The sequence below is a fragment of the Telopea speciosissima genome, unplaced genomic scaffold, assembly GCF_018873765.1.
Source record: "Telopea speciosissima isolate NSW1024214 ecotype Mountain lineage unplaced genomic scaffold, Tspe_v1 Tspe_v1.0160, whole genome shotgun sequence".
In the NCBI taxonomy this organism is placed as follows: Eukaryota; Viridiplantae; Streptophyta; class Magnoliopsida; order Proteales; family Proteaceae; genus Telopea; species Telopea speciosissima.
In genome coordinates this window covers 1-22,673 of record NW_025317496.1, presented here as the reverse complement: position 1 = coordinate 22,673, position 22,673 = coordinate 1, and the positions used below count along the sequence as shown (strand labels likewise).

Here is a 22,673-nt window from a genome sequence, read left to right as displayed (position 1 = left end):
TCGAAGCTGTCTAGTGATGAATCTCAGACTGGTAATCTTGAAGATAAACAACTAGGGCAAGCGAGCAGCGGAAACAACTGAATCAGGCAGTGGAAATAATCAACCCAACTGTAAATCCTCAAATAGGCAGGCAACAACCAAATATCTTCACTATGCTTCAATACTTCAATCTCCCCCCTTACGGTAAGTTCAACCTAATAACAAAAGTGTTAGATATATGGCCAGAATACCGTGGGGGTATTCTGGACCTCTTTTCTTTGTTATTTTATTAGTTTTGTATTATGTGGTTTAGTCCCACATTGCTACCATACAGATGTTTACTGTTTTATTACTCTTATAAATAAAGAGTGCTTGGGATGAATAGATCATCCAAGCTTTCCCTAATTTTAAATCTGTCCACATGGTATCAGAGCAGATTTCGAGTTAGGGACAAAACCCCTCCTTCGAATTTCAGTTTTCTTCTCCCTCTCTCGTTCGATCTTCTTCTCTTCTAGTTCTCTCCTTCTTCTCCCTTGTTCTCCATTCCCATATAGGGCAGCACGATGAGGTGATCATACGATCCGATTGCTGCCCCCATTACCTCTTTTATGCACTATAATTCTGCTCGATAAGGACACGCAAGCACTGCGATATTGGATCTTCAGTTTTTTGGAGCTTGCTTCTACAACAACTACAAGGCATTAACTCCTTCCTTTGAAGACCACAAACTGCAGCAGGATTTCTTTTTTATTGGTTCAGTTCTTATCTACGATTTGAAGACCTCCTTGAGATCGATCCTACTATCACGGGGTTTTTGCAAAACCACGACACCTATCGATCTTGGAGTTGTTGCAGCCCAGTGTTCCTGATTTTTCTGCAGGCTGTTTCTTCCAATAGAGGTTAATTGACCTCGATTGAAGCCATTTTTCTGCAGATTTTTGGACTCCTTATTATCCTCATCGATTTCAGCAATTCAGGTTTTATCAAAAACCCTGCCATTATCGATATAGGACTCTTCACTCTTGCTGTCTCGATTTCGAGTTAGTTCAGCCTTCCTAGAAGACATTATTGGACTTCTTTCTTGCGCGTATGGGTGACTCTCTCGATTCTTGACTACTTGAGATCAGCCACCTACCGATGGTCACCACAAGCCGACTACCACGACTTCACACCAAATCCTATTAAACTTGATGGCTCGAATTACCTTTTATGGTCAGTGCGCCTCTTTTGCCATTGCTGGCCGTGGTCTCACCAGCCATATTAATGGCATTAGTGTTCAACCTCTCGCCCAGGCCGCTCGGGACGGTGGCTTGCTAATAATGGTGTTCTCATGTCCTACTCAATTGGTTCAATGACTACTGATTTGCGGCATAACTTTCTTCTTCTAGACACATTGCCTGATTTGGGCTGCTTGCAGAGGAAACCTACGGGCAGCTTGGCAATGATGCCCAGGTATATGAACTTAGGCGAAGGTCCTCCATACCACTCAAGGTGAACTTTCGGTTTGAAGTACTATGCTACTCTACGCGATGCAGGCAGAATTAGACCACTTCTCGACTTCCACCCGTCTACGATTCTTGATATTGCTTCCTATAAGAAGCATGTGGACAAGATCGGGTCTATGATTTTTTGGCTGGCTTGAATGTGGAGTATGATCCAATTCGTGTTCAAGTGTTGGGCCATAAGCCTTTTCCCACACTCGAACAATCTTATGCATTGGTTTCATCGAGGAGAACCGTAGGGCTGCCATGTTGCACCCGCTATTGCGATAGATCGGCTCTCGAGGCTGCTGCCCCGACCCCTTACTGCACCTAGTGGCACTTGCTTCTCTTGGTGATTCTCTCGGGATTGTTGTTTGTGAGCATGTCACAAACCCTATCACACAAAGAGAAGTCTTGGAAACTTCATGGGAAACCGGCTGATTTTGAAGCTAAGCGGGCTGCCAAGACAAAGATAAAGCAAAGACCAGGCCCATCGGTCGAGAGCATTACTACGCCCTACTACGTGGGTCTATCCCGGGATGATCTACAGAGCCCTCCTACGTATGCTCAGGACTTCGCTGCTGCTGCCTCTACTACATCGGCTCTCGCCAATTCCTCGGCTCCTTCGAGTTCACACTTTGCCCGGTCGGGTATTCCATTTGTAGGTCATTGTGCTTCGTGGCTTCCCATCCTTGGATCATAGATCTGGAGCCACGAGATCATATGACCGTTCCTCTATCTGTTCGAGATATTCTCCCACTTCGGAAAGATAAGGTCAAAGTGGTGATGGGTCCCTTTCTTCAATATCCGGAAAAGGACTCATCAACTGCACTTCCTCTCTTCCCTTGTCTTACATTTTTACATATTCCTAATTTTACTACTAACCTTCTTTCCATTAGTAGTATTACTCGTGATCTTAATGCAAAGTCATTTTTTCCATCTCATTGTGTGTTTCGAGATCTGGACTGGGGAAGACGATTGGATTGGGTAAAGTGCATGGTGGCTTATGCACCTTGATGACGGTCGCTTCTCTCCACCACCATTGCCTTCTCCGCTGCATCGAACTCCTTGGTCTCTTCGAACTTTACCAGTGGCACTCTCGGTTAGGTCACCCCCCCTTTAGAAATTTTAGCTCATTTATTTCCTAGTTTGGTCACCCTACATACTAAGGATGACTTTTTTTGTGAGGCTTGTGTTCTGGCCAAACAGACACGTTCAACTTATCCTATTTCAAATAAAAGGAGTTCTTCTTGTTTTAATTTGGTACATTCTGATGTTTGGGGCCCTAGTCGCAAGCCCTCTATTTCTGGTCATCGCTGGTTTGTCTCTTTTATTGATTGTCATTCTCGGAACACTTGGGTATATCTTTTGCACACTAAAAATCAGGTTTTCTCATGTTTTCAGCATTTTCATAAGATGATTCAAACTCAGTTCCAAGCTACTCTCAAAATATTGAGAAGTGATAATGGAACCGAATTTACTGAATCACAATTTCAAAAATATTTGGCTGATCATGGCATTATTCACCAAACTAGTTGTGTTGATACCCCTGCCCAGAATGGTGTGGCAGAAAGAAAAAACCGCCATTTGTTGGAAATGGCCCGGGCTTTGATGTTTGCGAGGAATGTTCCTTCTCAATATTGGGGGGCTGCGGTTCTCACTGCCGCCTATCTCATCAATAGGCTCCCTTCTCGGGTTCTTCATTCCCGTACCAGCTCTGATGTTTTACTGGGCCATTCCTTCTTTATTGTCCCTTCCAAAGTATTTGGGTGTGTGTGTTATGCTAGGGATACCAGATCTCCAGGCAAGCTTGAGCCTCGTGGGCTCCGTTGTATTTTCTTGGGTTATTCTCCAACCCAGAAAGGTTATAAGTGTTACCATCCCCCTTCCCGTCGTACCTTGGTGAGTATGGATGTTGTTTTCCATGAGACCCTTTCTTATTATTCTTCACCACCTCTTGAGGGAGAGTTCTAGTGAAGATGTGCCCTTTGAGATTCCTCCACTAGAGGTTCCTCCGGCTGCTGTCCACCTCCTTTGCCGGCACCCACGGCTGCTGCCCGACCTCCTTTGGCGATGCCCAACCTCCTTTGGATGATGTCCAACCTCCTCCGGCTGTTCCTCCCTCACCTAATGGGAATCCTTTACGGGGAGACCTTAGAAAATAGTATTGTTAATGTTCCTATTCGGGGAGCGACTCGATCCAGAGAACTATTGGTGAATTTCAGAAAAGAATTGACAATTCCAACATACTCACCTACACAAGGGGAGAACCAACGGAGGGCGATTCTGCATCCACTTTAGCACCAATACCCATCCAATTGCCGACTCGGATCCGAGATCCTCCATCTCCTGGTAATCCCTCTTCTTCCGACCTACCTATTGCTCACGCATGAAAGGTACTAGGACTTGTACTTTACATCCCATATCTCGTGTTGTTTCTTATAGTTCTCTTTCTCCATCTTTTCATGCTTTTGTATCTTCTCTTTCTTCTGTTTCGATTCCTAAAACTTGGCAGGAAGCATCTACAGATGGAAAGTGGAAGGCAGCAATGTTGGAAGAAATGAGAGCACTACATAAAAATAATACATGGGAGCTTGTGACTCTTCCTCCGAGAAAGAAACCGAGTTGGATGTAGATGGGTCTTTGTGGTGAACGAAGGGCGATGGTTACGTGGATCGATATAAGGCACGTCACGGTTGCAAAGGGTTCACTCAAACTTATGGAGTTGACTATCGGGAGACCTTTGCACGATGTGCGCTTCAACACTTTGTCCGGGTGCTATTATCTGTCTTTGTAAATCTTGGGTGGGATCTTGCAGATTAGATGTAAAGAATGCCTTCCTCCGTGGGGAGCTTGAGGAGGAGGTATATATGGACATTCCACCAGGCTTCTCTGATGACAGGACCAAGGGCAAGGTCTGTAGACTGAAGCGTGCACTTTATGGGCTGAAACAGTCACCTAGGGCATGGTTTGGCAGATTTCACAAGGCTATGATTTCAGCAGGTTATAGGCAGAGTAATGCTGATCACACTTTGTTTATCAGACGAGTCGGTGACAAGGTAACTCTTCTCATAGTCTATGTGGATGATATTGTGGTCACTGGTAATGATGGTGATGCTATCAGGGATCTGAAGCTCCTCCTTGGCCGTGAGTTTGAGGTCAAAGATCTTGGTCCTCTGAAATATTTTCTAGGGATAGAAGTTGCTCGCTCTTCAAAGGGCATCTTTCTTTCTCAAAGGAAATATGTCCTTGATCTATTGACTGAAACAGGGCTGCTAGGCTGTCATCCTTCAGATACTCCTATGGAAGCTACTACAAAACTTAGGGAGAAAGAAGGTGAGCCTGTTGACAAGGGTGTTTATCAGCGGTTAGTGGGCAAGTTAATCTACCTTTCTCACACACGACCTGACATTGCAGTTGCTGTGAGTTTGGTGAGCCAGTTCATGCATGATCCCTATTCCTCTCATATGGATGCAGTCCGTCGTATTTTGAGGTATTTGAAGTCTGCTCCAGGAAAGGGAATCCTTCTATCTCCCACGGGTCACCTTAAGATTGAAGCCTATACTGATGCCGATTGGGCTGGTTCTCCTGACAGGAAATCTATCTCTGGTTACTGTTCCTTTGTTGGTGGGAACCTTGTCACATGGCGTAGCAAGAAGCAGAATGTTGTGGCCAGGTCGATCTTGAAGCCGAGTTTCGTGCGATGGCCCAAGGAATTTGTGAACTACGTGGCTTAGAGGATTATTACAGGATATCGGTGTTGCTGTCCATCTTCCCATGATGCTTTATTGTGACAATAAAGCAGCCATTAGCATTGCTCATAACCCTGTCCAGCATGATCGTACTAAGCACGTGGAGGTTGACCGACATTTCATCAAGGAGAAGCTTGAGGCCGGCCTCATTTGTGTTCCTTTTGTGAAGTCTACTGATCAACTGGCTGATGTGTTCACTAAGGGACTGAGTAGCAAGCTGTTTCATCCTATCTTAGTCAAGTTGGGCATGCATGATATATATGCTCCAACTTGAGGGGGAGTGTTAGATATATGGCCAGAATACCGTGGGGGTATTCTGGATCTCTTTTCTTTGTTATTTTATTAGTTTTGTATTATGTGGTTTAGTCCCACATTGCTACCATACAGATGTTTACTGTTTTATTACTCTTATAAATAAAGAGTGCTTGGGATGAATAGATCATCCAAGCTTTCCCTAATTTTAAATCTGTCCACAAAAAGATACCCAATGGCTATGGTGGAAAAAAACTGAGTTTCTATGTGTTTTGCCACAAATGTTCCTGCAAGTTTTGCAAGTGTACTGTATATAATCTCCCCCTCATGTGTAGTAGTACACGTGGATATAACAGAGATGATGTAAGAGATAATGCCAAAAGTATAATGTTCCAGAATTTTCCAAAGGTGCTATGGGAATGGAAAAGGAAGGAATGGCAAATTATAGTATACAATAAACTTCCAAAGTGGTTATGGGTAAATGCCAAAGGTATGGTATGGGATATAGGTAATTGAAGAAGCAGTGGGATAAAGAATCATGCAGAAAAAAAACAATGGACCATATCAGTTTTCTACCTTCTTCAATCGATCAAGCAAACTTCTTAGATGGAAACTCCTACAGGGGAGAAACACCAAACTCCAATTTGAAGATCTGATCTAAATAAGAAAACAGATCTGATTTGAAGCAAGGAAAGGCTCCAATCTTCAAGGCTTGATCAATCTTCAAATAAGGAAGAACCAGTGTGTAAAACTCCGATCTATAATCTCCCATATGCTTAATAGAACTGATGAAGATATCTGGGCGGAATTGATGTAATAAGCTTCTAGAAAACATGGATCAAATCTGAAGTAGAGAACAATAATGCTTGGAGCAATCTCCCAGGGTAAGCTGAATATAAACCTGCAGAAAAGCTTCACACAACTGAATAGATTCCTAGTCGCAACCAATAACCATGGAACAACTGTTGTAATCCCAAATAGAAATTGATCTCCAAGGTAGTAGATTCGATTCTTCAATAAGTTGAAAGAACTTCGATCTCCAATAGTAGGCAGACACAGTCTCAAGAACAGGCCAGCAGTAGTCCTTATGAAGGCAGCATTAACATGTTAACCAATCATGCTTAAAGAAGCCAATCAACAGAACCAGCAAGGAATGAATTAAGGCTCAATAGAACCAGCAAGTAGTAGACAATAACTCAGCAGATCCAATAGGAATGATGCAGCCAGCCACATAGGAACCAGAAAATAATATAGGTTGATAGTTGGAGAAATCGACCATAAGGAAGAAACCTGAAATTTTTTAAAAAATACTCCAAGAATGATGCTGATATTAGGGTCAAGTACTCCTCTGATGTTGATAAAACTCTCCTAAAAAAATCAGCAAGAGAGGACATCCCTAACCCTAAGATCGATTATAGTCAGGGTTTTGTAAAAAATCCTGAAAGTTGAGATCGATTCTAGGGAAGGGGGCTTCAAAACTTGATGATGACTTGTCAAAGATTGATGATGTCTTGTAATAGATGCTGTCGTCAGCTTCTTGAATGGATCTCCAATACGAACAACCAATCTCTTGTTGTCATTGAGACTTAATCTTCAAGAGGGAGAAACACCAAAGAATTGCAGTAAAAATAGGGCAGCAGCTATTGCAGGTAGAAGAACTTCTTCAAGCCATTTGAAGTAGATTGTCCCTCTTGATGGTAGAAATACCTCTAAAGAACTCCAGCAACAGCAAGCAACCCTAACCCACAAATCGATTTGTGTAAGGGTTTTGTAAAACCCTGAAAATAAGGATCGATTGGGTTAGCGGTCTTCAAAAAATAGGAAAGAGGCTGATATTGAGGTCGAGTGGAAGTGGAAGAAATCAACCCACAAAAAATTAGAACAAACTGAAACCTGTAACCCTTAAATCGATTGGAATTAGGTTTTTGAAAAAAATCTTGAAAGGGAGATCGATTGGGTGAATCAAGGCTGGAAAAGAAAAGAGAGGGGAGTAGATGGAAGAAGGTAGATAGGTGCTGGGAATGGTTGCATAGGAAGCTCCAACAATGGAGGATTAGCCTTCAATAGAGAGTGAGATCTGATCTTCAAGGAAACTGGAGACCTTCAAATCGCAGAGATTGTTCCAACAGATACCGATTAAAATTTAGGTTATTAAAAAGAGGAAGGTAGGATGGAGGAGGGCAGCAACTTAAAAATTGGTTTAGGTTTACCTCATTAGTGCTGCCCTCTTACAAGGATGACAGATAAAAAAACCAGAAGGAGAAGCCGAGAAAGAGAAAATAAGGGAGGGAGAAGAGAAACGATGGTGAGGGGGTGTTCTGTAACCCTACAATGGAATGAATAGTTGGTTAGTTTCATTGCTAGGTAAATAGAGGGAAAATTACAAAGAGGACAGAACTGCCCCTAAAGTAGCCAACTCTCATAAAGAGCAGACTTTACATAATGAGAGTAATAACTAAACAAAGGTAGAAAGTCCAGAATACCCCCACGGTATTCTGGCCCATACTCTCCAACACTTTCCCTGGAGCTGACTTCAAGTAGTGAAGAATACGAAGAACAACCTCCATATGAGAGGAATAGGGGTCATGCATAAACTGACTCACAGTTCTCACAACAACAATGTCAGGACGTGTGTGTGAGAGATAAATCAGCTTCCCCACTAGTCTTTGGTACTAACCTTTATCAATAGGTTCACCCTCCTTTTCCTTGAGACGAACATTAGCATCCATAGGAGTATCTAAAGAGTGACATCCTAACAAACCAATTTCAGCCAATAAATCTAGGACATATTTCCTTTGGGAGAGAAAGATACCCTTAGAAGATCTGGCAACTTCAATCCCAAGAAAGTACCTTAGCTTTCCTAGATCCTTAATCTCAAACTCCTGTCCAAGAAAGGTCTTCAAACGGTTGATCTCATCACCATCATTGCCAGTAACTACAATATCATCAACGTAGACTATAAGAACAGTAAGTTTTTCACTAACCCTCTTTATAAAAAGAGTGTGATCAGCATTGCTTTGCTTATGTAGCCCACAGAAATCATGGCCTTGTGAAACCGGTCAAACCATGTTCGAGGTGACTGCTTCAGCCCATAAATTGCACGCTTCAATTTACACACTTTGCCTTGGTTTTTGTCACAAGAGAACCTTGGTTAAATATCAATATACACCTCCTCATCAAGTTTTCCATTGAGAAAAACATTCTTTATATCCAGCTATTGTAAATCCCATCCAAGATTGACTGCACAAGATAGCAAAACTAGGACAGTAGTCAGCTTTGCAATAGGGGCAAAGGTCTCCTGGTAATCAATCCCGTATTACTGAGTGAACCCTTTTGCCACAAGTCGTGCCTTATATCTATCTATAGTGCCATCCACCTTCTGTTTCCCACAAACACCCACTTGCATCCAATAGTTCTTCCATCATTGCTGCCATGTGTCATTTTTCTTCAAGGCTTCCATTTCTTCCATCATTGCTGCCTTCCACATTCCATTTGATAGAGCTTCCTACCAATTTTGAGGAATACGAACAGAAGAAAGAGAAGAAACAAACGCACGAAAAGATGGAGAAAGGGAATCATAAGAAACAACATGAGATATAGGATGTTGAGTGCAAACTCTTACACCTTTGCGAGTAGCAATAGGTAGGTTAAGAGAAGAAGTATTACCAGGTAGAGAAGTAGGTTCTGGATCCGGAGTTGGCAACTGGATGGGTACCTGTGTTGTAGTGGATTGAAGCTGCTTATGCTTGGTTCTGGTATAAGTCTTCGAGTTAAACACATTAATCCTCCGCTGAAATTCACCGATGGTTTTCTGGACTGGAGTGATCTCCCCTTGAGTAGGAATATCCCCCCTAGAGAACAGGGAGGAACAGGAGCAGGAACTTCCCCCTGTATAGGAATAAGAGTAGGAACAAGGGCAGACTCATCATGCACATACCTAAGGGGGGGTTCTATGGTCAACACATCTTCACTAGAACTCTCCCCCTGAAGAGGTGGGGACGAATAATATGAGAGGTTCTCACGAAAGACAACATCCATACTGACCACGGTACGTCATGCAGGAGGATAATAACACTTGTACTTCTTTTGGATGGCAAAGTATCCTAAGAAAATAAAGCGGAGACCACGGGGCTCAAGTTTACTAGGGGATCTAGTATCCTTAGCATAACAAACATAGCCAAATACCCTAGGGGGGACAACAAATAAGTAGAGCCATGTAAGAGCTCAACAGGGGACTTGGAGCCAAGAACCCAAGAAGATAGTCTATTAATTAAATAGGCCGCAGTGAGGACAACATCTCCCCAATAAAAAGAGGGAACATTTTGAGCAAACATAAGTGCTCTAGCCACCTCCAATAGATAGCGATTTTTCCTCTCAGCCACACCATTCTGGGCTGGATTATCAACACAGCTGGTCTGATGTAAAATCCTATGGGCAGCAAGGTATTTTTGGAACTGACCTTCCATATACTCTGCCCCATTGTCACTTCTCAAGACTTTGAGAGTGGCATTAAATTGGGTCTGAATCATTTTGTAAAAATGCTGAAAACAGGAAAAACTTTATTTTTTGTGTGCATCAGGTAGACCCAAGTGGATCTAGAATAATAGTCTATGAATGTAAAAAACCACCGATGACTAGAAAGACACTTTACAACTAGGACCGCACACATCAGTATGAACCAATTGAAATAGGGAAGAACATCTTTATTACAAATAAGATAGTTTGAACGTGTCTGTTTGGCCAAGACACAAGCCTCATAAAAAAATTCTTCTGTATTACAACTTTTAACCAAAGCTGGAAATAAATGGAATAAAGTGCCTAAAGGGGGGTGTCCTAATCTAGAATGCCATTGGTGTAGTTCAGAGGTGAAAGAAGGCGGCTGACATAACTTGGAAGGCAATGCTCTTGGAGGAAGATGTCCATCATCAAGCAGGTACAATCCACCATGCACTTTACCCGATCCAATCGTCTTCCCTGAGTCTAGTTTCTGAAAAACACAATGAGTTGGAAAAAAAAAAGTCACTTTGCAATTCAGATCTTTTGTAAGACTGCTAATAAAGAGAAGATTAGTAGTGAAATTGGGGATATGCAAAACAGAAGACAAGGTCAGAGAAGGTGAGCAACTAATGGATCCTTTTCCAAAAACAGATGAGAGGGAGCCATCAGCCACTTTCACTTTATTCTTGCCAGAAGTAGGGTATATGTTGAGAGGATCAGAATTAGAGCTGAATGCTTGGATGATTAATGATCACCCCAAGCTTCTAATTTATATAATTGAGAATAAAGAATAGAGTTACAAGTAAGCAATGTGGGACTAAACCCACATAATACAAATAAGAATAAAACAGTAAAAAAGTCCAGAATACCCCCCACGGTATTCTGGCCCATATAATCCAACACTCCCCCTCAAGTTGGAGCATATATGTCGTGCATGCCCACTTGACTAAGATAGGAAGAAACACTTTGCCACTTAGCCCCTTGGTGAACACATCGGCTAACTGATCAGCAGACTTCATAAAGGGAACACAGATGAGTCCGGCTTCGAGCTTCTCCTTAATGAAATGTCGGTCAACCTCAACATGCTTAGTACGATCATGCTGGACAGGGTTATGAGTAATGCTAATGGCCGCTTTATTATCACAATAAAGCATCATTGGAAGATGGACAACAACACCAATATCTTGCAACAGTCCTCTAAGCCACAAAAGTTCACAGATTCCTTGTGCCATTGCACGGAACTCTGCTTCAGCACTGGACCTTGCCACGACATTCTGCTTCTTGCTACGCCACGTGACAAGGTTTCCCCCCATAAAAGAACAATAGCCATAAATTGACTTTCTGTCAGTAGAGAAGCCCAATCGGCATCAGTATAAGCTTCAACTTTCAGATGACCATTGGGAGAGAGAAGAATTCCTTTTCTGGGAGCAGACTTCAAATATCGCAAAATATGAAGGACTGCCTCCATGTGAGCGGAATAAGGATCATGCATAAACTGGCTCAGCAAACTTACAGCAATGGCTATGTCAGGTCGTGTGTGAGAGAAATAGATTAGCTTGCCCACTAATCGCTGATAACAGCCTTTGTCGATAGGTTTACCCTCTTTCTCCCCAAGTCTTGTAGAAGCTTCCATAGAAGTATTTGAAGAATGACAACCTAGCAACCCAGTCTCAGACAATAGATCTAGGATATATTTCCTTTGAGAAAGAAAGATGCCCTTTGAAGATCGAGTAACTTCTATCCCTAGAAAATATTTTAGAGTTCCCAGATCCTGTACTTCAAACTCACGGCCAAGGAAGTGCTTCAATTTCTTGATAGCATCACTATTATTACCAGTGACCACAATATCATCCACATAGACTATGAGAATAGTTACTTTGTCACCAACTCGTCTGATGAACAAAGTGTGATCAGCATTGCTTTGCTTATATCCTGCTGAAATCATAGCCTTGTGAAACCTACCAAACCAGGCTCTAGGTGACTGCTTCAAACCATAAAGAGCACGCTTCAATTTACAGACCTTGCCCTTGGTCCTGTCATCAGAGAAACATGGTGGAACGTCCATGTATACCTCTTCCTCAAGCTCCCCATGGAGGAAGGCATTTTTAGATCCAACTACTGAAGATCCCACCCAAGATTTGCAGCACAAGATAACAACATCCTTACAGTGTTGAGTTTCGCCACTGGTGCAAAGGTCTCTTGATAGTCAACTCCATAAGTTTGAGTGAACCCTTTTGCAACCAGTCGTGCCTTATACCGATCCGCTGTCCCATCTGCCTTTTGTTTGACCACAAAGACCCATTTACATCCAGCTGGTTTTTTCCCTGGAGGAAGAGCCACAAGATCCCACGTATTATTTTTGTGTAGTGCTCTCATTTCTTCCAACATTGCTGCCTTCCACTTTCCATCTGTAGATGCTTCCTGCAAATTTTTAGGAATGGAAACAGAAGAAAGAGAAGTACAAATGCACGAAAAGAAGGAGAAAGAGAACTATAAGAAACAAAACGAGATATGGGATGCGGAGTGCAAGTCCTAGTACTTTTGCAATGAGCAATAGGTAGGTCGGAGGAAGAGGGCTTACTCGGAGAGGAAGAATCTGGATCTTGAGCCAGCAACTAGAAGGGTATTGGTGCTACAGTGGATTGAAGCTGCTCCCTTTTGGTGCTTCCCTTTTTATTGGTGATCATATTGGAGTTGTCAATCTTCTTCTGAAACTCACCAATAATTCTCTGGACAGGAGTCGTCCCCCTGAATAGGAACATCAACAATACTCATTCCCATGGTCTCCCCCTGTAAAGGGCTCCCTTCAGATGAGGGGGGAACAGCCAGAGGGGGTTGGGCAGCAGCCAAGGGAGATTGGCCAGCACTCAAAGGAGGCTAGGCAGCAGCCGTAGGTGGCTGGACAGGAGCCATAGGAGTTAGAAAAGGAGGAACTTCAAGAGGAGGAACCTCAAAGGACAGCACATCTTCACTAGAACTCTCCCCCTAAAGAGGTGGTGAAGAATTATAGGAAACGGTCTCATGAAAAATAACATCCATACTGACCAAAGTACGGCGGGAAGGGGGGTGGTAGCACTTGTAACCCTTCTGGGTTGGAGAATAACCCAAGAAAATACAACGTAACCCCCTAGGTTCAAGTTTGCCTGGAGATTTAGTATCTCTAGCATGACACACACAACCAAACACCTTGGGAGTAACAACAAAGGAGGAATTCCCCATTAAACCCTCAGCTGGACTACGAGAGTCAAGGACCCGGGAAGGTAGCCTATTAATGAGATAGGCAGCAGTAAGGACAACATCTCTCCAATACTGAGATGGGACATGTCTAGCAAACAACAAAGCCCTGGCCACCTTTAACAAGTGACGGTTTTTCCTTTCTGCCACACCATTCTGAGCAGGGGTATCAACACAATTGGTCTGGTGAACAATACCATGGTCAGCAAGATAGTTTTGAAATTGAGATTCTTCATACTCGGTTCCATTATCACTTCTCAATATTTTGAGAGTAGCCTGGAACTGAGTTTGGACCATTTTATGAAAATGCTGAAAACACTCAAAAACCTGATTTTTTGTGTGTAAAAGATACACCCATGTGTGCCTAGAGTGACAGTCAATAAAAAAAACAAACCATCGGTGACCAGAAAGAGATGTTTTACGACTAGGACCCCAAACATCAGAATGCACCATTTGAAAACAAGAACTCCTTTTATTGATAAAGAATAAGTGGAGCGTGTCTGTTTGGCCAGAACATAAGCCTCACAAAAAAAGTCATCCCTAGTACATGGGGTAACCAAATTAGGAAATAAATGTGCTAAAATTCCTAATGGAGGGTGACGTAATTTAGAGTGCCATTGGTAAAGTTCCGAAGAGACCAAGCAGTTCTGAGGTAGCGGAGAAGGTAATGGTGGTGGAGAGGAGCTACCATCTTCAAGCAGGTACAATCCACCATGTACTTTACCCAATCCAATTGTCTTCCCAGAGCCTAGATCCTGAAAAACATAATGGGAAGGAAAAAATGTTACTTTGCAATTAAGATCACGAGTAATACTACTAATAGAAAGAAGGTTAGTAGTAAAATTAGGAATATGTAAAACAGAGGACAAAGGAAGAGAAGAAGAAGTACAGTTGATGATTCCTTTTCCAGATATGGAGGAAAGGGAACCATCAGCTACTTTGACCTTGTCTTTCCCAGAAGTAGGAGAATAACGATGGAACAGGCTAGAGGAACAGGTCATATGATCTGTAGCTCCAGAATCTATGATCCAAGGATGGGAAGCTACAGAAGCACAATGACCACCAAATGGAATACCTGACCGGGCAAAGTTTGAACCTGAAGGAGTAGCGGAGTTGGCAGTATCAGCAGATGTAGTAGAGGCAGCAGCAGCGGAAGTCCTTAGCACATGTAGGAATGCCTGTAGATCATCCTGGGATAAACCAATGTCAGTGGTAGGGGTTGTGGTAACAGACTCAGTGTGATGAGCTTTGTTTTTTGGGTTTGTCTTTGTCTTGGCAGCCCTTTTTGCTTCGAAGTCAGCTGGTTTCCCATGAAGTTTCCAGCACTTCTCTTTGGTGTGGTAGGATTTGTGACGGTGCTCACAAACAACAATCCCTGTAGTTGAATCACCAAGAGAAGCAGTGCCAACAGGTACAAGGTTAGCCGGGGCAGCGGCCTTAAGGGCTGATTTGTCAGTAATAGGTGGGTACAGCATAGCAGCCCTACGGTTTTCCTTAGAGGACACCAAGGCATAGGATTGTTCAAGTGTGGGAAAAGACTTATGGCCCAATACTTGAACCCGAATCTGGTAATACTCCACATTTAAACCAGCCAAAAAATCATATACCCTGATCTTGTCCACATGCTTCTTATATGAAGCAATGTCAGCAACTGTAGTAGGGTGGAAATCAGAGAAGTGGTCCAATTGTTTCCACAGACTGCATAGAGTAGCATAATATTTGGAGACCGAAAATTCTCCTTGAGTAGTGTGGAGGACCTTCTGCCTGAGTTCATATACTTGGCCATCATTGCCAAGCTGCCCGTAAGATTCCTTGCAAGCAGCCCAAATCTGAGAGGTTGTATCAAGGAGAAGAAAATTATGTTGCAGATCTGAAGTCATAGAACCAATCAGGTAGGACATAAGAACACCATTGTTGGCAAGCCATCTTTCTTGAGCCTGACCAGTCTCAGTTGGCATAACAGTGGTGCCATTAATGTGACCAGTAAGGCCACGGCCAGTAATGGCAAAGGAAAAGACCTAGACCAAAGCAAATAATTAGTACCATCCAGTTTGATTGGATTAGTAGGAAAGGTAGGAAATTCCGATTTGCCTTGCCCATCACCAACAGAAGTTGCAATAGAATTAGCAGAGTCATCCATGATCACAGAGAAGTTGTAGTGATGAGAAACCCAAGAATCCCTTCAAGATAAGGGCTGAAATTTGGTGGAGAACCCTCTTTTAATATAGGGAGATACATCTCAAAAAACCAGCAACATCTGACAGAGAAAACCTTGGGATCGATTTTTTCAGGGTTTTGGAAAAATCCCTGATTTTGCTGAAACTGATGGAGGGCTGATTGCTGACAAAGAAACACCAGATGGAGCTGAAACTAGGATCGAGTATGCTTCTAATAGGACTGAAGTATTCCTCCAAAAACCAGCCCCAATGGAAACCCGAAACTTCAAGATCGATAGTTGTCAGGGTTTTTTCAAAAACCCTGATAATGTTGAGATCGATTTGTGGGAGAAGGCTGTCAAAAAAGCATGGGATGAAGCTGAAATTTAGTTCGAGTGGGCCTATAAGGCTGCTGAATCACTCCTCCAAAAATCAGCACTAACAGAGAGCTGTACCCCCAAGATCGATATTTGCAGGGTTTTGGGAAAACTTGAAAAAAAAATCGATTAAAGAGGGGATCTTCAGAAGAGCTGGCTTGAGATAGAGGCTTGGCTAATAAACTGCCGCAGGTCTTGATCTTCAAAAAAAGGTGGAGAGATTCCTTGTGATGGAGATTGAATCAATCCAAAATATATGAAGTCTTCAAAGTTCGCAGACATAGAGCAAGCCCTTATCGATTGAAGTTGTCATAACCTGAACTGAGGTGATGGAGGGCAGCAACTAGATCACATGGATCACCTCATCAAAGTTGTCCTATGAAATATGAAAGAACAAAAGAGAAACAAAGGAGAGGAAAGGGAGATCGAGAATGGAAAAGAGGAGAGCCCTAATCCAAAACCTTCTCTGATACCATGTTGAGAGGATCAGAATTGGAGCTGAATGCTTGGATGATTAATGATCACCCCAAGCTTATAATTTATGTTATTGAGAATAGAGAATAAAGTTACAAGTAAGCAATGTGGGACTAAACCCACATGATACAAATAAGAATAAAATAGTAAAAAAGTCCAGAATACCCCCCACGGTATCTTGGCCCATATAATCCAACAGTGTAGGTATGAAAAAGGCTATAGAGGAACCTGTCAGGTGGTCAGTGGTACTGGAGTCTATGATCCATGGAGTGGAGACAACCGATGCACAATGACCAGCAAAGAAAATACCTGAACGGGCAAAGTGGGAACTTAATGGAGTGGAGTAACTGGCAGGAAGAGATGTAGTAGAGGCAGCGGAAGTCTGTAACATATGTCTAAAAGCCTGTAATTCTTCCTGGGAGAGACCATTTTCAGCAGTGGGGGCTGTAGCTACACTTTCAGTGTGATTAGCCTTGTTTTTAGTTTTTCTACGACCACGGTTGGCTTCAAAATCAGCAGGCTTCCCATGTAATTTCCAGCAAGTGGCCTTAGTGTGATAAGGTTTGTTGCAATGTTCACACTTAACAGGTTCCTTGATGGAAGTAGTAGTAGTAGGAGAAGCATCAGTAGGAGGAGTAGGGATGGAACCAGCTTGTACGGCAGACCTATCAACAGGAGACTGATGAAGCATGGCAGCTCTACGAGTTTCCTCAATATGCACCAAGGCAAAGGATTGCTCCAGGGTAGGGGAGGGAACCCTACTAAGAACTTGCTGACGAATAGGATCATACTCAACCTTCAGACCTGCCAGAAAGTCATAGACCCGAATTTTGTCCACTTGTCTTTTATAGGTTGCAATATCCGTAGGAGTGGTAGGCTGAAAAGCAAAGTAGTGATCCAGTTGCTGCCATAGAGCTTTGAGGGCAGCATAGTATTTAGAAACAGGTAAATCCTTCTGTGTGGTGTCATGAATTTTCTTGTGAATTTCACACACTTGAGCATCGTTCCAGACCTGCCCATAGGTCTCTTTGGCAGTACTCCATATCTGATGGGCAGTTTCCAATAAAAGGTAATTGCTGGAGAGGTCAGGCTGCATGGAGTGTATTAAATATGCCATAACCATAGCATCATTGGACAGCCATCGTTCCTAAAGAGGACCAGGTTCAGAGGGTGCAGCAGAAGTGCCAAGGATATGCCCAGTAAGGCCACGGCCAACCATAGTTAAGTACGTAGAATGGTACCACATCAGATACAAGAAGAAAAAGGCGGTGGTGTCCCATCAAGCTTAATAGCTGAAGCATAAGGAAGATATTGAGCCTTATTTTATCCTTCAAGACCTGAAGTAGCAGATGTAATATCAGACCCTTCCATACTGATTTGAAAGCAGCCAAGTGTGAAGGTGTCAATGCAGCAGCCAAGAACCAAAAACCAGAAAAACCTGATCAATATAGGCAGAAATCGATCCAAGGATTTAAGATTCTGGAAATTTGGAAAATCTTCAATATAAAAGGACACCAGCAGTGTCGAGTGGGCCTTGAAGTAGTGTGAATAAGTTCTCCAAATACCAGCCAAAGCAGAAAATAAAAACCCCAAAATTTAGGGTTTGATAATGGGGTATGGGCTTGAATTGATTTGAAACACCTGTGATAGTTGCTGTCAAATACTGCTAAGATGGATCTCCAATAGGGAAAATCAGCCTCCAAGACAAAAAAAAAAAGGCTCGATCTTCAAGAAGGGGAGAACTCCAAAAAATCGCAGAGACATAGGGCAGCAGCTATCGATATGGATATATGATTAAACCATCTGTTGAAGAGGTTGGATTGAGGGCAGCATCTAGATCTTATGATCACCTCATTAGAGCTGCCCTAGTGAGTGAAGAGAACCAAGAAAAAGGAAGACAGAAAGAGAAGATCGAGTGGAAGAGGGTGGAAGAGAAAAACGATGGAGGGGATGGGGTTTTGAAAACCTAGATCAGAGAAATTGACTCTTATACCATGTTAACAAAACAGAAAAATAATGGAATGCTTGAATGATAGATTTGATCAAGCAAGCCTTATATTTATAACATTAAGAATTACATTCTAATGACAAAAATACCCCTAGCTTAGCCAACTTAACTAGGCAGTACATAAAACAAAAAATAAAACCCCAAAAGGACCAGAATACCCTCCACGGTATTCTGGTTTACATTATTCAACATAGGTACTGATACCAATACTTGAATCCTTGCTTACTTGCTGATTAATGGTATGTAGATTTGACTTGATCTATTTAGTTTTTTTTTTTTTTCACATTTATATTGGTTGTTTCGACTTTAATTGTCTAAATCATGTGTTACTTATGCAGGAGATGTTTTCTATGTGAATTGGGATGAAATACTGGTTGGGGCTACTGCAGTTGTTTCAACTCTTGGAGGTTTTGGTAACGAGGAGCAAATGAAAAGGATAAATGGAGAAGCTAACATTTTGGCAGCAGGTGTCGCAAAGGAATTTGGTAAGGAAATTCCCAGTTTCCATCCTTCTTTGAACCAAGGCATTTATGTTAATGGAGTCTTATTCCTTTCCATAGAACAGTTTTCTTTTCTCCTCTTTCTTTTCCTTTTCCTCTCGGATCCAACTGCTTAATTTGTTATCTCTCTTTCTTTGTGGGCAACTTTTTTTCTTGCACCTCCAATTAATTTTTTGACAGGTTCCCTCCAATTACTTCTGATATGAAAACTTTTAAAAGCAATTCATTTTGAAGAATTTGAGATATCTATATATTCAATCTATGACCAGATTCCTGGAGAAGAATATATTTTTCTTTTATTGATCGGAGTAACAAAGAAGAAATCTCCATTATCCATACTTGTAACCAATCTCTATACTTGAACTTCATAACGCTGTAGTCTGTACATGTGTTCAAACTTGGTGGTTCTGTTTTACCTTGCCTTCTTGCTTCTTCGTGCTGTTTTCATCATAAATCTATTTGCTGCAATCAAAGTTGTCATGGATTTGTTTGTCTATGAGGGTGCTTTATGTGGGTTGAGAAATGAGGCTTCTGTATCAAAGAGTAAGTAGATAGTAAGCTGAGAAAGTTGACTGTAGAAATGCCTAAATATTTTAAGAAGAGACGGAGAGAGAAAGAGGCTTTCCCCCTTACTTTCATGATCACTGTTCCATTGATTGTAATAGCAGGGCTCACCTTCTTGAGAATGATATGGTATTTATTTGATTCTTCAATGTCATTTCTTGCTCTGCTTGGCAGTATCAATTGGCCATTTTTTTTTCTTATGTCATGCTTAATAAACATCATGTATTATATTTGCTCTCTCTTTTCATGCAGGAGTTCCCAAATTTATCTTGATCTCTGTTCACGATTATAATCTACCTTCATTTCTACTTTCCTCTGGATACTTCACCGGAAAGAGGAAAGCAGAATCAGAGGTTCTTGCCAAATTCCCATACTCAGGTAATATGACTGATTCTTCAGTCCTTGATTCTTGAGAAAAACCGTAAGGACAATTTAATAATAGCTTACTGGTGCACATGGAACACAAACATGGGGTTGGGAACAACCATTTAGTGGGTTAGACTTGGAGAGATTTCTGGTCCAATTAATACTGTTACAATAATAGGCTAAGCCCGCCGTTGGTGGGGCTTATTTGGGGCCTAGAAGACTGCCAAGACAAATAATTTATCTATTTTTCTTGTTGATAGTTGAAAGATATGGCGAGCAATCCCAAGAGTTTTACTGAGCTATATTAGGATCCTGTGATTTGTTGCAATGATGATCTCCTAAATGGAATCAACGGAGCTGTTTCACGAACATGCTCTCTTGTCAACTGAATAAAATTATGGTGACCTGTTTTAAATTGGCTGCGTCCATTCCACGTTGAAGTTGGGTTACATATTATCTTCTTTGCTTCAATTTTGGGTTTTTGTTGTACGTTACCCTTTTTTCTTGAATCGAAAATTTTCAGGTGTGGTGTTGAGACCAGGTTTCATATATGGGAAATGAAAAGTAGATGGCTTTGAGATCCCACTTGATCTCATTGGGGAACCACTGGAGAGGTTTCTTAGTGCAACTGAAAACTTTACAAAGCCATTGAGTTCTCTTCCAGCATCTGATCTTCTCTTGGCCCCACCCGTTAGTGTTGATGATGTTGCACTTGCAGTGATAAATGCAGTCACAGATGATGAATTCTTTGGTGTTTTCACTATTGATCAAATCAAGGAAGCTGCAGCTAAAGTGCGTGTGTGAAACTGTGTAAACTAGAACCATCTATACAGCTTTACATCTGGTGTCTTCTAAAATGCATGATGCCTCCATTTTGAATGATATGGATGAAACAGTTTAGATAACCCTCCTTGCTGAGGTTGCTATTAGTTACTTTTGAATCCTACAATTTCTAGCATTCCTTTGGATGTTTTGACTTATAAGACACTAAGCTATTATAGTCCGTTGAAAATTGTTCCCTTGTACAAAATGTTAATCTCAAAGTAAATCCCTGATACTGTTCTTCCTCCCTTCCCCCCTCTTTTTGGATGGTCTCTATAGTTCCTTTTCAGCTTAAAATGGAGAGCTCATTCTCTGTCTTCTGTTTGTATCCAATGACTGCAATTTATTTTAGGAAGGTCCAATAACCGCAGGGTATGTGGCTTACATTATTGACTGCAAGGCTGACACTGATGGTTGTCATTTTCACATGGTTTTTTCAGAGAAATTTGGTTCCCCCCCGCCCCCCCCAATTTACAGTGCAGACACCGTAGTCCTTTGTTTTCATATCTAAGAATGATATTTTGTGCATGCTACGATGTAATATCTTACAACAGAATATATTCTTGTCTCAGTTTGCCGAGTACCTTTTTGTTTTTTTTTTTTTGGTAGAAAGTTTTGCCGAGTCCTTTACAACTGGGAAAAGATTATGCTCAGATGTTCATAAGGTTTTTCTTTCCTAGATGAGAGGCTGAATTGCGACAAAGGAATGTAACATATTATAAAATACATTGCTCACCTCAGGACAAGGGCAATTAGGGTTTCAACTTTCAAGGGCTTCCCTGCCCATTAAAAGAAAAATCAAGACACATTTTTCTTTACAGCCCCATTTCTCAAGTATTGGACAAGCCCACCAATGTAGTAGTCTTGGTGGAGTGTCTGGTCACCTATAATTCTACTGACTTCTCTTGCTTTCAGGCTCAAACTCTCTCCTTCTTCAGAGACCATGGCCTGTTTCAAAGACTTGGCAATGGCTTCCCTATGGAAGGACCCATCCTCATTTCTATCCACTTCAATAGCCAAACCCTTCTCCACCAATAGCTTTGCATTTAGTCCTTGATCATTGATCAATGGCAACACAACTAGTCGATCAACATACTGGAGTGTCTCTATGATAGAACCCCAACCAGCATGAAACAAAGATCCCCCAATGGAAGGATGGGCTAGAATTTGCAACTGTGGAGCCCATCCCATATAGACCACTCCATGATCAGCTATCCTATTACTGAAACCATCTGGTAGAATGTCAACACCATGTGTTGCCAAGTGAGGCTTTCTAAGTGTCCATAGAAATGGCAGATTAGAGAGCTCTAGTCCATAAGCTGTCTCATCCAATTGAACTTTGCTTAATTTGCTCTCACTACCAAACCCAACAAACAAAACTGATTTGGGGTTTTGGTCATTGAGCCATTGAAGTGTTTTACACCACTCTTCACCTTCCAACTCTCTTCCCACTGATGGCAGTAGTACTGGTGGAAGCAATCCAACAGTAATTACTGGTTTCCCATAAATCTTCTTTAGTAGTTCTATGTACTCTCCTTCAAAGTCACTACTGCTACGTATGGCAAAGGCCTTACATCCCTGAAGCACTGCAGGTACCCGTTCTAACTGTTTGCCTCATCGTGTCGGAGGGTGATTGATGATGGGAATGTAATCCAGTTTGGTGTCACTGTAAGACTGTCAGGTGATGGTCGAACTCTTTTGAACTCATCACCAGTCATGTACTCTGGTGGCCCAGCAAAGGCCATAACTGCAGCACCCAAGGCAGAGAAACAGATAACTTGCAAACTGAATTCTTGAGCTACCTCAACTGCCCAATGTGGAACAAAGTCTTGGATTATCCAGTCTGGTAATTCATTAGCTACGAATTGCTTGAAAGGGTGACGGAGGAGATCGTAAACAGCAACGAAATGTGGAAGTAGTTCCTCTGTGGGGAGGTCAACAGTGGCCTCCATGTTTTCAAGTAAGTGATTTCCATCTTCAACAAGGGGGAAGGGAAGCTCCACAAAGTTAATTGTAGTTGCTAGATTTAAGGGTAGTTTAAGGAGTCTTTGGATGTTTCTAGGAGTAGAGAGATAGGAGACTCGGATACCTGCTTTGGCCAAGGCAATGGCAAGATGGAGAAATGGAATCAAGTGGCCAAAGGCGGACCATGGAAGCATCACTATGTGCAGATCAGTGGCCATTTCTATAGCTTTACTGTAACTCTACAGC

At 42.1% G+C, this 22,673-nt stretch overlaps 1 protein-coding gene and 1 pseudogene across 1 annotated transcript in view; one reads left to right on the top strand and one right to left on the bottom strand.

The window, feature by feature from the left end:
- Positions 1 to 20,583, top strand: part of LOC122647786 (uncharacterized protein At1g32220, chloroplastic) — a 60,856-nt gene extending 40,273 nt beyond the window's left edge. Inside the window, 3 exon segments of the mRNA XM_043841099.1 lie at positions 18,549 to 18,695; positions 19,527 to 19,652; positions 20,164 to 20,583. Of these exon segments, the coding sequence (XP_043697034.1) occupies positions 18,549 to 18,695; positions 19,527 to 19,652; positions 20,164 to 20,444 (554 nt within the window). The 3' untranslated portion in view covers positions 20,445 to 20,583.
- Positions 20,584 to 21,260: 677 nt separating this feature from the next.
- LOC122647784 lies at positions 21,261 to 22,659 on the bottom strand (annotated as a pseudogene).
- Between the last annotated feature and the right edge of the window lie 14 nt (positions 22,660 to 22,673).